Source organism: Chaetodon auriga, chromosome 4 (genome assembly GCF_051107435.1).
Source record: "Chaetodon auriga isolate fChaAug3 chromosome 4, fChaAug3.hap1, whole genome shotgun sequence".
NCBI classification, from domain to species: domain Eukaryota; kingdom Metazoa; phylum Chordata; class Actinopteri; order Chaetodontiformes; family Chaetodontidae; genus Chaetodon; species Chaetodon auriga.
The window spans coordinates 2147599-2161603 of NC_135077.1; the positions used below are offsets into that span (position 1 = coordinate 2147599).

The 14005-nt window shown below is 45.7% G+C and overlaps 2 protein-coding genes across 4 annotated transcripts; one reads left to right on the plus strand and one right to left on the minus strand.

Moving 5' to 3' along the window:
• Positions 1-710: 710 nt before the first annotated feature.
• Positions 711-5126, plus strand: snapc3 (small nuclear RNA activating complex, polypeptide 3). The gene is made up of 9 exons (XM_076727393.1): positions 711-970; positions 1162-1245; positions 1348-1426; positions 1560-1664; positions 1743-1892; positions 2074-2156; positions 2948-3106; positions 4622-4729; positions 4812-5126. The coding sequence occupies exons 1-9, from the start codon at positions 744-746 to the stop codon at positions 4957-4959; spliced, it is 1143 nt and encodes a 380-aa protein (XP_076583508.1). The 5' UTR covers positions 711-743; the 3' UTR covers positions 4960-5126.
• Positions 5127-5370: 244 nt separating this feature from the next.
• Positions 5371-13670, minus strand: psip1a (PC4 and SFRS1 interacting protein 1a). 3 transcript variants are annotated; one of them, XM_076728830.1, is made up of 17 exons: positions 13505-13662; positions 13057-13139; positions 12775-12851; positions 12357-12495; positions 11891-11980; positions 11502-11621; positions 10241-10300; positions 10087-10147; positions 9845-9938; positions 9407-9587; positions 9265-9323; positions 8943-8998; positions 8735-8805; positions 8289-8390; positions 8007-8208; positions 6567-6663; positions 5371-6042 (listed from the first exon to the last, which is right to left on the minus strand). In XM_076728830.1, the coding sequence occupies exons 2-17, from the start codon at positions 13126-13128 to the stop codon at positions 6012-6014; spliced, it is 1512 nt and encodes a 503-aa protein (XP_076584945.1). In that variant the 5' UTR covers positions 13129-13139; positions 13505-13662; the 3' UTR covers positions 5371-6011. The 3 variants fall into 3 exon arrangements, with proteins under 3 accessions (XP_076584945.1, XP_076584947.1, XP_076584946.1); XM_076728832.1 differs by having other exon boundaries at positions 13057-13129; positions 13505-13659; XM_076728831.1 differs by lacking the exon at positions 11502-11621 and having other exon boundaries at positions 13505-13670.
• Positions 13671-14005: the final 335 nt, after the last annotated feature.

Sequence of the window (14005 nt, forward strand, 5' to 3'; positions counted from 1 at the left end):
GACGTCATGGAACATTAGTTTTAAAAAGATCTGCACAAGCACATGGAGCAGAATCAGAATCAGAAAAAGCTTTATTGCCAAGTACGATTTTACACATACGAGCATGGTTATGATATCCTGTGTTGGGCTGGAATTTGGGCTTTTTTGCTGCTTCACAATGAGTTCAGTTTTTCTTGGTCTTTTATTTCTTCATATCTGGTGTTAATGACCGACAAATCATATCGCTCATTCTCCACATGGAAATTAATATCATGACTACTGAAGCCACTGAACTTATAAAATCAGTTTTAACCAGGAGGCAGCTCAGTCGAGAGCTTGTTTGTTTCAAGGTTCATTGCTGACTTGCAGGGATGAAACTAAACACGATGAAAAATTGGTCGTAGTACAATGCAGTCTATGTTTTAAGCGAAAAAAGAAGCGTGGTGTCATATGTCATTTCATTTATTTAACCAGACAATTAATAGGGTGTGGGATAATGTGGTTGTTCTATGACTTTTAGGTCAGTTTCTAAATATTTTAGTTCTATGTTTTTGCTGCTTTCTCTTCAGTCAGTACAGACGTGCATTTATACAATAAATACATAGATAGATAGATAGATAGATAGATAGATAGATAGATAGATAGAACATAAAACAAATTCAGTAGACTCTCTTTCGTCTTCGTGGCCCAAACGACGACCTGTTGCCGCTAGTGGTAGAAGACTTCATTACCCGTGATGCCCTGCGCACATTATTGACTCAAACATGGCGGCGTCCAAGCTCTCGTCGGATAAAAACATCCCCGACTACGAATGCCTCGATGCTAACACCAAACCGTTTCATTTCGGCTCCTTCAGAAACGAGTGGCTGAACAGACTGAAGCGGAGCGACTACTCGTACCAGGAGGAGGACGAGGACGCGTTCGACGCTAACTTTGCCAAAGACTTGGGGGTCGATGCGGAGACCATGGCCGACCTGAAGTCCATCTGCAGGTAAGTTCGTTAGCCTAGCAGCTAGCTAACGGTTCGCTAGCAGTTTTAACGGTATTCGAACGGCTAACGCGAAATGTGTCTCATGACAGTTTATGTTAGCGGCTCTTCGCTTCTCCTGTCTCCTGTTCGCTCATTATGCTCAAATGTCTGTTTTTAATTGTCCTTTCAAGGCTTCCTGTTTTCCTTTCCAGTCTCGATTCCCTCCGTTGCCATCCTGAGGATCAGCAGCCCGACGCAGACGTCGTTCCTCCGGATCCAACGCTTAAAACACTCGTGTACGACTCCTCCATTTTTTTTATAACTATTTCTGTTGTTCATCAGACAAACCAGCAGCCTGTAAGAAACTCACATTAGGCTCTGTGATCTGTTTTGAACAGAGAAAGAAAAAAGAGACAAGACGACAAAGCTGCTCTAAAAATCACCAAGAACAGACACGACCTGTACGCCGATGAGCTGGTGGGTCCGCTGCTGCTGACACTTGAACATGTCGGCTTATGATTCATGTTCTGTTTGACAGATGAGGTGACAGACGCGTCTCCTTCCTCTCATGTGTCTTAATATAAGTCTTGGTTCTCTGTGGGGTTTCCAGGAGCGTTTAACTGTGGGCAGGAACCCAGAATCAGTGGCTGACATGATCCCTGAAGGAGAGCTCATTCTCACCATCAACGTCTACTACCCGACTCTCATTGAGAAAGTGAGCCGTCACTCTGACTTTTCCAGGCGTGTTTTCTCTGAAAGGTTGTTCTGATATCTTCCCTCCATCTGCCTCCAGTACAGCTACATCCGACCCCACACGACTCTGCTGATGACAGGCTCCCACAGCTTGGCGGAGCTCAGGGACGCCATCTGCTGTGTCAGCGACTTGCAAGTGTGCGGAGAGTTCAGCAACACGCCGGACATGGCGCCAGGCTTCATCAGCAAAGTGAGCGCACGTCCAGGTCGTCCCGCGTCCTCAGCTCAGAGTGTCCACTCTCAGAGGAAGTGGTCCGGTGTACCTGCTGTGTGATATTGATCGATCTGTTGTGTGGCGGCGGTGTGGTGAGGTCAGATTCTGTTAATATTTGCACTGGAGACCAACTCGTATGACCTGTTTTCTGTTTCAGGATCATTTCAAGTCGGCTTTCTTCTTCTTCGAGGGAGTTTTCTACAACGACATGCGGTTCCCGGAGTGTCAGGACATTAGCGCGTGAGTAATCACGCTTTCTTTTCCAACATGTCCTCACAGAGGGTCAGTGTGCCATAATATGATATCTATAGGCTCAACCTGCAGGGCAGGCCATGAATTCTATGACACAAGCTCAACATAAATATTTGTGTTTCTGAGTTTAAGTATCACTGTGGTGCTTTTGTTAACGCTGTGGCTCAAGCAATTAGCAGCGACGGTAGCATGACCAAGAACATCTTGGTTCCTTGTGATCCAGTTCAGATCAAGATGTTTGCTAAAATAATCACACTCGTACGCAGAGCAGAGACTGTACTCTGAACGGCGGTCCAGACAGACCTGCTTTCATTGGGTAACATCCACAACAGTGCTGCAGTGAAATGTGAATTAGTTTTCCTAATTAACGTAGAAGAGAGGGCTACGCACATATTCGTAGAACTGGAGTTACATCTAGTACTCCAATGGTCCCCCCCCCCCCCGTGAGGTTGGGAACCCCTGCAGTACTCTATGGATGTAAACTGGACAGACGTCTCCAAACGAAGCACTTTTCACAGCGGAAAAGTCCATCAGGCATGTTTGTTTGTTTGTTTGTGCAGCTTTTGAACTTTTTGCTGCGACTCGTGTTTTGCTGCTTAACACGACTTGTCTGAGTTAGCCATGATTGACATTCTGAGGTTGTCACTTGTCCCTGATGTGCGTTTGGTCAACATTGTTCTGCTGGTGGAGAGTCAATAATGTGTTTACTTTAGTAATGAACTTGTACCTGAGGGGATGTTTGCACAGTATGATGCAGCCTCTGTGTGTTCATGATGCAGCACCACCATCGAATGGACAAAAGCCCGCAACTTCCCGCCGTACAGCCAGGCCAAGATGGAGGACACACGGTTTGTGGATCTGACAGCTAAAGTGGGCTTCCCGTACCTCTACTGTCATCAGGGAGACTGCGAGCATCTCGTCATCATCACGGACGTCAGGTTTGAGACGTTTTTTCCTCGTTATTGTTCAACAGCTGAAGCGTCCACGTTTTACAGTTTGCAGCTTCTCTGCAGAAGCATCTGAAGCGTTGTAGTCCACCGCGAGCCGTTTGGCTGAGCTGATATTGATCTTCAGGTGATTGTTGTTGCTCCATGTGATGAAGCTCTGAAGTCCTCTGGAGAAACAGTCTCTGAGTGAAGACAGCACATTTCTACCTGGACATTATTCAATATAGTGAGAACATTTCACCAAAAAATACACTGAAACCTTTAATTAAACTCCTTCAGAGTCTTCACTGCATATATTATCAGAGTGTGGACAGACTTGGATGTAAACTTCAACTTTAGTGGCTGGCAAACAACCACAAGGTGCTAATTCTAGCAGCAGTTATAGACTTTCTGCCAGTTCCAGGCTGAATTTCTCCCAGTGGCCGGCTAAGAGCTCGAAACTGGATCCCAGCCAGCCGACAGCGGCGATTTATGCAGTCTGTGCACAACTCTGCAGTGAGCTGAACACTTTAAAGTTTTCATAAATCAGAAAAAGGTGAGATGACATACACGATTCTGAAATTAAAAAGAATTAGCTCATTAGTGACAACAACAGTGGATTCACAGAGTGCAGACAAACTGTCAAAGTGTTGTGTTTCACGTCAGGCATCATCACTTAAAGACCCACATGTGGTCGCCACAGGAGGTACAACACTGTCATTATCTAGAAAACACACACACACACACACACACACACACACAGTCCAGAAGAGCGAAACACATCGACAGTTCGGCCAACAGGAAGTTAAGATGTTGAATTAGCGACACATTAGCCTCAGGCAGCTAACACCGAGCTGATCACAGACAAACTAAATTATACTGAATCTCATCTGAGCTTGAATAAAAGGAGTACTTAAAGCTCCGGGGAGGGACTCTGATCTGATCTGCTGCCTGTTTACTGCACCTCACCTTCTGTGGCTGCAGTAGGAAACAAAATAAAGTCAAAGCTTTCCAAATTTCCCCTCTGAATCACGCTGTGGAGGCAGCATCAGGCACCTCTCTGAGCTTTCAGCCCTGTGAGCTTCATGTTTGCATGTTTGCTTCTCGTCTGGACTGAAACGCTTCATCTATGAAATGCACCGTCATGACATTTTGTCCAACCGTTCATGGTCCCCAGAGGATCAGCCCTGAGGACTTTGGTCATCCTCAGCCTCCACCTTTGGAAGCTACACTGTTTTACTACTGTGAAATCATGTACGGTGGTTTATTAGTCACAAGATGTGATTTTCTGTGAATTGTTACTTCAGGCTTTTGAAATAAAGCCCTTCGTTGTCAGACAGGATTTGACTGCTCTCACAAGACCTTACAGCTAATTTGGTTCCATCGTAGGAGGGAGTGCGTACTGTCAGATGTGCCTGGCGTGAGCGGGGCAACTGCACATGAAAGCAGCTCTAAATGTCATGAATATGAGGAAAAAACTGTGCTCTGCTCAGTCTAAACGGCCCCGGTCCTTTCCCGTCCCCGCAGACTGGCCCATAAGAACGACTGCCTGGACAAGAAGCTGTATCCTCTTCTCATGCACAAACACCGGGTGGCCACGCAGAAGTGCGCCGTGTGCCACGTCTTCATCGGAAGGTGCGTAACTCTGCGCGGCGCATTAACAGCTTTGGCCGCTTCACACTGTGAATACAAGCTCAACACCCACGACTCTTTGCAGATGGTTTACCACCAACGACCAGTTTGCTCCCAGCGACCCGTGTCTCTTCTGTGACAAGTGTTTCCGGATGCTGCACTACGACGCTCAAGGCAACAAGCTGGGAGACTTCCTGGCGTATCCCTACGTGGACCGCGGTGCGTTTAACTAATGCTGCTCTCTGGTGAAATGCTCACTCATTAATGCTGTATAATACAGTCAATGCTTATTATTTCAGAAAGAAATGTTTGGAAACGTATTTTCTTCAAGAGGAAAAACTTTTTTGTGTTTGACTTTCATGTTTCAAATAAACTAAATAAATGTTTACTAGAAGATTTATTTGAGAGGTCTGTAAATTTCTTGATTCGGCCCAGATGTCATCAATGTCATTGGCTCAGTAAGAAGGAACATATTTTCCATAAAAGCACAAAAATCTGTGTAAAAATCTGGAGAAACATCTTGAGTTATGTTGAGTTTAGCAGTCAAATTCTCAGTTAATCATTAAATTCATCAAGACCGTTCAGTGGTTTGCACAAACCACTCTGCACGATGGACAGGAATACTCAAAGACCAGGCAGTACTTCACTGTTTGCACTACTTTATTACTGGATGCTGAAACAGGTCTCAGACGGCACAAAAATACTCTTATTTACATCTATGTTAAAGACGAGCAACGTTTAAAAACGTGAACATGAAACTTTGGCAAACTTTCCTGTTTGTGCATCAGTGAACTGTTAATGTCCCAGTACTGTTAGACTTCAGCAGACTAAAGGCTAGACGCTGTGCTTCCAGTAAGTTTAGATTCTGTAAATGTCAAAAACAACGTCAATGCACATGAAACGATGAGAGCAATCAAAACGATCTACGTCAACTGGAAACGGACCAAACTGCAGCTTCTAAGTTCACAGTGCTGCAGGTCTACGTTCTTACTCTGGACGCTGCCATCAGACGGACGACACACACAACGCGTGACAAAAGCTACCTGACAGGTAAAGATTACACAGTAAAAAAATAAAATATGCAGTCAGTCAGTTCTTCTGGGGGGTGGGGGGGTCCGATGTGCTGAAACCTTTGAGCAGCAGCACCGACAGAAACGGTGAACTGGAAACCAGTCGTCAGTCAGCAGGTGGAGCCGGACAGGAGAGCCCAGCCGGTCGGCCCAGTTTGGACAAAGGTTGTGTGAGTACAGCAGCAAATGTCTTCTTCTTCAGGCGGGTGGGACACTCAAGTGGACTCCTCCTGAGCTTTTGGGGCACTACAGTCAAAGAAAACAGAAATGTTGAAGCTTCTTGCTCTGTGCGTGGACCTGTACCAACACACGTTCCTGCAGTGGAGTGAACACGGCTGCTGTCCTACACACACTGTCCACACGCTCTAACTACTGACGACAGCAATAAAAAATATCTGAAGTATCAGCGACATCAGCGAAGCAGCGAGGGAATATCTTCACATCTCGCTCTGAATGAATGTCACCACACTACGACCGGAGAGACTTAACCTTCTGAAGCCAGTCTCACGCTTCAAGTTGTTTCTTAGCCGGCTGAATGAATTCACTGTTGTATGAAGTCTTTGAAACACATTTATCATGTAGTACTTGAAGTTAAAGTACTACTACCAAACTGCAGACAAAACCACAGGAAAAAAGATTTCATACATCTTCAGGGGCGAGTTTTGGACGTCACAAAGGTCGAACGTGTGTTTAGCAGATGAACTCAGGTTTTTGGGACTGTTAAAGGTGGAACACGATAACTCAGTGTCACCTGTGTGCGAGTGAGCTACCTGTGATTCTCTCCCACCGACTTGTCTTCAAGCAGCTTCTCTCTCTCCGTCTCCTGCTTCTTCTCATCAGGGCCAAGGTCACCGTTTGTCATCTTGTCTTTGGGCGGTGCAGAGAGAGACAGAACATCACTACAAACCTAAACCACCGACTCTCAGGAGCATGTGATGACACATGCTGAGCTCCAGACCTCTCTGGGATAAACACAATTTTCCATCCATTCTTCATGCTGTGCTGCAGAAAAGAGACCTTTCACAGTACAGTAAGTACATCAGTTCTGAGTCAAAAGAGGAAGAATGTGGCTGCAGACCTCTGATCAGTTTCCACTCAGAGTCTTAACCACAGAGATCCTGTGACATCCTCCTGGAGAGGACGGAAGAAACTGAGCTTCAATGTCTCCGTCCTAATTGATTTCCTAATAACCAGCAGACCAGATCTACCCGACTGTCACCAGTCCAGCACTGAGCTGTGCAGTTACAGTTACTGGTTGGTGAGATTATTTTTGCTCTTCTGTCTGAAAGGTCAGATTCTGAGGCATCTTTATTGGCTGTTAAATGCTAACAAGTGGTCCAGCGAACGCGTCACACACCAGCACAGCCTGAGGGGAAACGTGGTCATCACTGACGCACTCACGACACATGAAGACCTTCAGCTGGAGTCCAACTGGTTACACAGGTGGAAAAACTCCTGACGAAGACGCGAAGAGGAAACCTCATCACCCTGACGGGAGGGGACGGAGCAGTCTCATTTTTAGTTCGAAGAAAATTCTACGAAAATTCTTCGAAATCATGATGTTTTCTAACTTCCCCGAACAGCCAAGAGCAGGAACAAAAGTTACTCACAAAGATGTGACGATCCTTTAAAGGGTGCAAAGATATTTTTGACAGTTTTTTAGGGAAACATGACTTCTTTTTTTCACTTAAAATGATGCATCGCATTACACATTTGGTTAAATGTTTATATTCCCCAGCAAAGTTATCGCTGCATGCACATACATATGTTTTGGTATATCCAGTATGTATGTATGTGTGTGTGTGTGTGTGTGTGTGTGTGTGACTGTAACACCAACAACACCAAACATGACGTGGCAGATGGTTTGCTGCATGCTTCTCTTGCTGTTGTCACACAGAAGCCACGCCCACACGCTGATTAAAAAACTGGTAATATCTAATCATAACGAACGAGTGTGAGGCTGAAACCTCTGATGATAAAAATCAATGTGAGCCGACAGTTTGTGCTAAAATGATCTGTAATTAGAAACTTATCGAACGTGCCGCCTAAATTTTTTCCCGAATTAACGTAGAAACTGCAGATGTGTGAGACTTTTGGGTTCCAGCCAACTGACTACCTTCCTGTTTACAGAACACGTTGTGGGCGTCTCACTTTAACGTGAGTGACAAACGGCCTCCAGGAAAGGTGAGCGGGTGCGTGGCGAACCGTACCGGCGCCGCTCTCCTTGGCTTGCTCCACTCTCTTCAGGGCTCCTCTCTTGGCCTCCTCGTGCTGCCGCTGCTCAGCCAAAGACTTGTTGAGCACCTGGCTGAGCACGCAGTCGCCTTCTCCAACCAGGAACATACTCTTGAACTTGTTATACAGCATGGTGGCCTTGTCCATGATGTCCTGGCTCGCCTTGAATCTGCGAATCTAGAACACGGATAAAAACGTGCTCAGAAACGCCCCCCGGTGGAACTTCCTTTAAGCTGATTTTGGATGAGTGAATCTACCTTTTTGAGCGTGGCGATGAGTTCGCTGTGTTTCTGCAGGTGCTGGGTTGTGACCTGAAGGGCGCCGATCTCATCTAACGCATCCAAGCACTTCTTCACATCCTGCCGCCGTGAGGGCGAAGTAAAAGCAGCGCAGAGGCAAGAAAAGACGGACAGGATGAGAGTCACATGGTCATTCGCCTGAAGATATTATCGCAGCATTTTTCCCATAAAGCCCCACGACACAGGGGACTCTGAGATACACGAAATACTGTAATGAAAGGAAACTATACTCCTAAAGATGAATACTATTTAGATGACTGTGTCTGTGCGGTGAAACACTGAGCAGCATGCAGAGTCTGAGCCTGTTGTCTCTGTCCGTCCAGTGCGTGAAGTGGAAAATGAAGATGTGTGAGGACTCGAGTGAGACATTTATAACCTGATGGCGGAGTATTACTAGAACTCACAGCGTTGTCAATTTTCAGTGAAATCTTGATTTCACTGTGCAGTCTCTGGAGCTTCAAGTCCGTCGATATTTCTGGGAGGAAAAGAGGAAACAAGTGTGGGTTTAAGACAAACTGGGGGACGAAATGAAAAGTGGGTTTCTCTGCCGAAACAAAACGTCAGCTCCTCGTCAAACCAGCTGCCTTCTCGCCCCTGAACTGCAGCACTCACCCTTTTTCTTCACTCCTGTCCTCTCCTCACTTTTCTTCCCATCATCTTTGTTTGACCTGCAGAGCAGAAAAACCAGGAATCTGTTCACTGTGGTGACGTGAAACAGCAACAGGAGCAGCTGATGAATCAAATGTGTTGTTCTATTTTCTCTTCATTTTAATGTCATATTTTGGGGTTGTTCCCTCACAGATGTCAGTGTTTCTCTTCATGTGATTGTAAATGAGATGCTTTTGGATTACTGGCTCTCGGTCAGACCGCAGTCAGCGGCGTGAGGGTGTCTGAGGCTCGGCTCGCCTCTGATGAGCTCTGTCTGCATACGTACTCTCTCAATTCATCTGCTTTCCGCCGCCGTCCATCTTTGTCCATTTTGCCTTTGTTTTTCTGACATGAAAAGAAAATCGTGCGCATGAAAGCATCATCCCGACAGTTCAACCTCTTCATCACGTCAACAACCGATATCTAACCTCTTCGTCGTCAGAGCCTGAAGAGGAGTCATCCTTGGACTGCTTCTTCTTCTTGGCTTCGGGCTCCTTCCCCTCAGCATCCTTCCCTTTGCCCTCCTCCTTCTTTCTCTTCTCTTCCTCTCCACTCTTGGATTTGTCCTCTGCTGCCCTCTTCCTCTTTCTGTCGGTCTCAGCAGCGTCCCTGAACGGGAGAGAAAAACTCCATTCAGACAAATGAAAGTCAAGACTATAATTGTGATGGCTGTGATAGTTTAAATATAGCTGCAAGCGCCCGTGAGAGCAGCCCACACCGGAGCGTTTGGAGGTCAGCTCCCTCTTGAATGAATGAAAGAAGATTAGCATTATTTCCATCGTTCTGGACCTGCCGTCCAGTCAAAGTCAGACTTATGTGAGTTCTGCTTTGTGTGTCAGTGCTCGAGTTCGTTTTCATGTAATTACATTTCACTTCCTGAGCCCTGCTGCTCCTGCTGCTGCAGCAGAAGTAGCTTCTCACTTTTGGGCTTCCTGCCTCTCCGTTTAGGACCCTCTGCACCTGGACACAAAGACGCCAAACACAGACACCAGAAGTCCAGTTTATGCAAAAGAAAAGCTGAATGCTAAGAAATCGAAGGGGGTGTCCTCCGCCTCATTTGTCACAGTGATTAATGAATGAGTACCAGCATCACAGGGATGCTGCTCACCTGAGGGGCTAACAGGACTCGCAGGAGCGTCGTCTTTTTCAGCCTCCTGCTCAGCATCACTCTGGAGAGAAAACATTAGAACAGACCTTCTTACAAAATGTCCCGAAATACAATTTTAATAGATAATGTAAACCCATGACTCAATACGACCGACCTTTTTCTTTCTTCCTCTCTTGGCTTTGGGAACATCTGTGGATTCTTTCTGTGCCGAGCCCTAAAATTCGACATGTTTGTTAATTTCACTCCAGTCTGCATCCTGACTTTAAACCGTCTTCTCTTTAAGGTAACAGCAGTGAAAATGACAGCCGGGTGGATGCGTTAGCATGTAATCAGTCCTCCTTGACTGATTCCATGTGTCCTGTTTCAACCTCCTCTTAATAAGAACAATTTGGATCGATGGCACCACCTAGTGTGTAACTGTGGTATTACACCCTACGCCATCCTACATGAGCAGTCCTGTTTTTCCACTTTTTATCTAAACAACTGCAGTTTTTAATCATCCATGCAAACAAATAAGATATTAGTTAATCACTTCGTCCTTCAGTCGATACAGAAAATGCCCAATCATCAAATTTGACGATATGTGGCTTTAACTGAAGAGATGACACCAATCAAACCGGCTTTGGAATGGCACAAAATAAGCCTTCTGAGATTTTTTTTGGAGTTGTTTCATCGCCGTTTGCAAGTTATTTTAATTTTGTCTTGCAGCTGTGAGCCGCTCCTCCATTTCTTTCATGCGTCACGTTCAGGAAGAGTGGCGTAAGTTAACAGCACACTCAAAATCAAATGTTTTCAGCATTATACGAGCTGATTTAGTTATACTTGGTGTGCACAGTAAGGGACATGGTTTATGACTTGTTAAGGTATTGCAGGGGAAATTAAAAAAATACAGAAAGTCCATCTCTGCAGCAGAAAACATAAACAGAGTCCCAGCTTACCTTTCTCCAAAGCACACAGAAAGCCATGCAAAAATAAAATAACATCAACTAATTGCAAACATTAGTTTGGTGAATATGTGAACAGGGAAAGGCAGGAAATGGAAAGCAATAAGACAAGTTGTCAGGGTGGCCTCAGAGAGGAAAAACAGAGAGGAAGAAACACACTTTCAGTTACTCTCCTTACAGTCGCACACCTGATGTTATTTAATCTTCTGAAGCATTTTTTTGGAGCAGCACAGGGACTATTTTCCACCTATCAGTTTGTAAATCACTTATCACCTCAGTGGCATTAACACAGCAAACCCAGACGAGGCGCTCTAATCAAAATCGACAGTTTGTGGCCGCCGACGAGAACTCGGAGTCAAACAGAAACAAACCACCAATTGAAAAACCACCAAAGTGTCACATGCTTTCCCACGGGGCGGGGATGAGGCGACCTGCACCGATTTATAGGAACCCAGCATGCAAAGTACGTACATCCTGGTTCTGAGGACCCTGCTCAGAGATCAGAGACCCTTCCTCCTCCTCCTCCTCCTCCTCCTCCTCCTCCTCCTCCTCCTCATTCTCATTCTCCTGCTCAGCCTCACTTCCTGGAACCTGAATGCACCCAAGACACAGCATAGGACGCAGTGTGGTGGGGTAAGCGAGTCTTGAAAGGGAGAAAAGTTAGCGAGGATCCTTCTGTCTAAAGCCTGGACTGACATGTAATCCAGCATGAAGCAGACACACATTAGAGGAAGATCAGAGGAAAACAGCAAAAGAAGAAAGAAGCCGACAACACACGAACGCACCAGTAGCATGTCAACGCAGTGAAGCGACTGTCTACATTTACTCGTGGACGACAGACTTGAAGAGCAAAAACATACTTTGGATTTCATCCCCTTGTCGTCAGCGTCCTCTCCTCCTTCTGGGCTGCTGTCCAAATCCTTTTCAGCGAAGGATTCTGGGGGGACCGGCTTTAAACAGAAGAAGAAGAAAAGACTCAATGAAACGTTTTGGCAAAAACACAATAACGAGGAAGCTGCACACCAGCTGCGCACATGCAGTGATGTCAGAGGACCAGACGGGTGCAGGCAGCATACAGTGACGCTGGATCAGACGGTTTTTCCTAGCAAATATATGTGAAGCCACACGCTCGGCCGGTGGGCCAATCAGAGCGAGCAGCCGGCCCGAAAATGAAAGAAAGGGTAACAATAACAAAATCTAAGTCTTTTGGAAAACAGCAAAACTGAGTCTGCACTCTGTTAGCCTGTACTCAACGTCTGATGGTAAATACTGATAATGTCTTTGGAGGAGACAGAGAGGAGGAGGAGGAGGAGGAGGAGGAGGTACCTTTGGTGCAGTCAGCTCAACTTTCGGGTTGTTCTCAATCTCCCACAATCCCTCGTTGAAGCCTTTCCGCTTGTTGGGCTTGGCGTACTTCTCTTTGTTGGGCTGGTATGGAAAGATATCTTTTGGGCCGAGAAACGCGCTGTTTGAGAGAAGATATGGTAAAGTGTGATGTAATGCGTTTACTGTAAGATGGAGCAGCAGCACACAGACAGAACAGACATTAACCATTCAGCCATTCATCAAACATTCATGTATTTAAAGAAACACCTTCAATGGAGCACAATGAAAGCTCATTTCCTGCAGTACTTTCTATTTGTTGTGGCCACTCAGACCAAGCAAAACATGAAATGCTACTTGACCAAAGTACACACGATATAATCCCATTAAACAAAAGATCACAGCAAAGGTTGTTACGAACGTTTCATGGGTGCCAAAGAAGAAGATGGGGAACTTGATATTGGATGGCTTCACAGCACCGTCCGGGACTTCATCGATCTGCCACAGACATGAGAAAAACAGGTATTTACTGACAGATGTTAACACCAAAATCTCTCAGGTGTGTGATCAGGTAATGTTTGTGTGTCTTTCAGTGGATGGGTGTTTGCATTTTAATGTGACTTGCATCAAATTTAACTGCAATGACACATTGTATATTAATGAATTTCCCTGATTTTGCCGATGAGTTAAGGCTCAGACTCACTCTGGCAGGCCAGTGTGGATATCCCTTCATCTTGGCAAAGATCAGATCACCAGGTTTCCAGTCTCGAGCCATGCTGAGTATCACTGCAGGAAAAGGAAGACAAGCAAACACACATCTTAACATATTTGCAGGTATTTGGTGAGAGATTCACTTGACGTGCATCTTCTCAGACATGTAAAACGTGTACACATGTCACTCAGTGCCCCTCCCCCTAACCACCACCAACATCCTCCCGAGTCCACAGTTCATCCACACGACAGTCACGTTCAGCCCGACGAAAATAATCCCGCTCAGACACGAAATGAACTCCAGATAATCTGAGAAACACCTGGCAGTTGCTAAACGTTACATTAACAGGTGAAGCGGAGCAGACGCCTCATTAACAGACCTGCTAGCTAGCTTGTAGCTCTTCAGTGCTACCGGAAATACAGCCGTTCCCTTCACTGACCTTTGGTTCGTGCAGCCGTCAGTAACAAAGCCGATTATTATGATTATTAGTTCAGCAGAGAGCTGTCGCGCCACAAATTTCCACCATGAAAACACACCGCTCCTTTTCCTCACAGTCGGATGCACGTTTTCCGCTCCCGCGCAGGACGTCGGCAGGCTGTACCATCACATTCCGGGACGGGGGGGTCAACTTTAATGACGTACCGTTACCTGTATTGTTTTTGTTTTTGGGAAACACAACCACAAGTTTTACGGCATTTTAGGAGAATGTTAAGCACGTGAAACTATTTACGCCAAATGGGGTTTTATTACAGCAAGTATTTATGAAAGTGAGCATTATGAGCGCGTCGCTTCTACAAAGATCGTCTATGTTGACGTTTATGGAAAAAATAGTGGGCGTCAACTTCCACGCATGCGCTCTCACTTCATAATTTACAAATAGAGAAAACCACGATAAATGTTGTTGTCTTAGAAACCAGTTGGCGCAATCCTACAATAACAT

Excerpts from the sequence above, each read along its gene's own strand:
- snapc3 (XM_076727393.1), top strand. The coding sequence starts at position 744 with ATGGCGGCGTCCAAGCTCTCGTCGGATAAAAACATCCCCGACTACGAA. Across the intron at positions 1,427-1,559 it reads ACCTGTACGCCGATGAGCTG|GAGCGTTTAACTGTGGGCAG; the intron begins GTGGGTCCGCTG and ends TGGGGTTTCCAG. Across the intron at positions 2,157-2,947 it reads GAGTGTCAGGACATTAGCGC|CACCACCATCGAATGGACAA; the intron begins GTGAGTAATCAC and ends TTCATGATGCAG.
- psip1a (XM_076728830.1), bottom strand. The coding sequence starts at position 13,128 with ATGGCTCGAGACTGGAAACCTGGTGATCTGATCTTTGCCAAGATGAAG. Across the intron at positions 8,999-9,264 it reads AAAGCAGATGAATTGAGAGA|GTCAAACAAAGATGATGGGA; the intron begins GTACGTATGCAG and ends TCTGCTCTGCAG. Across the intron at positions 6,043-6,566 it reads TCGGTGGGAGAGAATCACAG|TGCCCCAAAAGCTCAGGAGG; the intron begins GTAGCTCACTCG and ends CTTTGACTGTAG.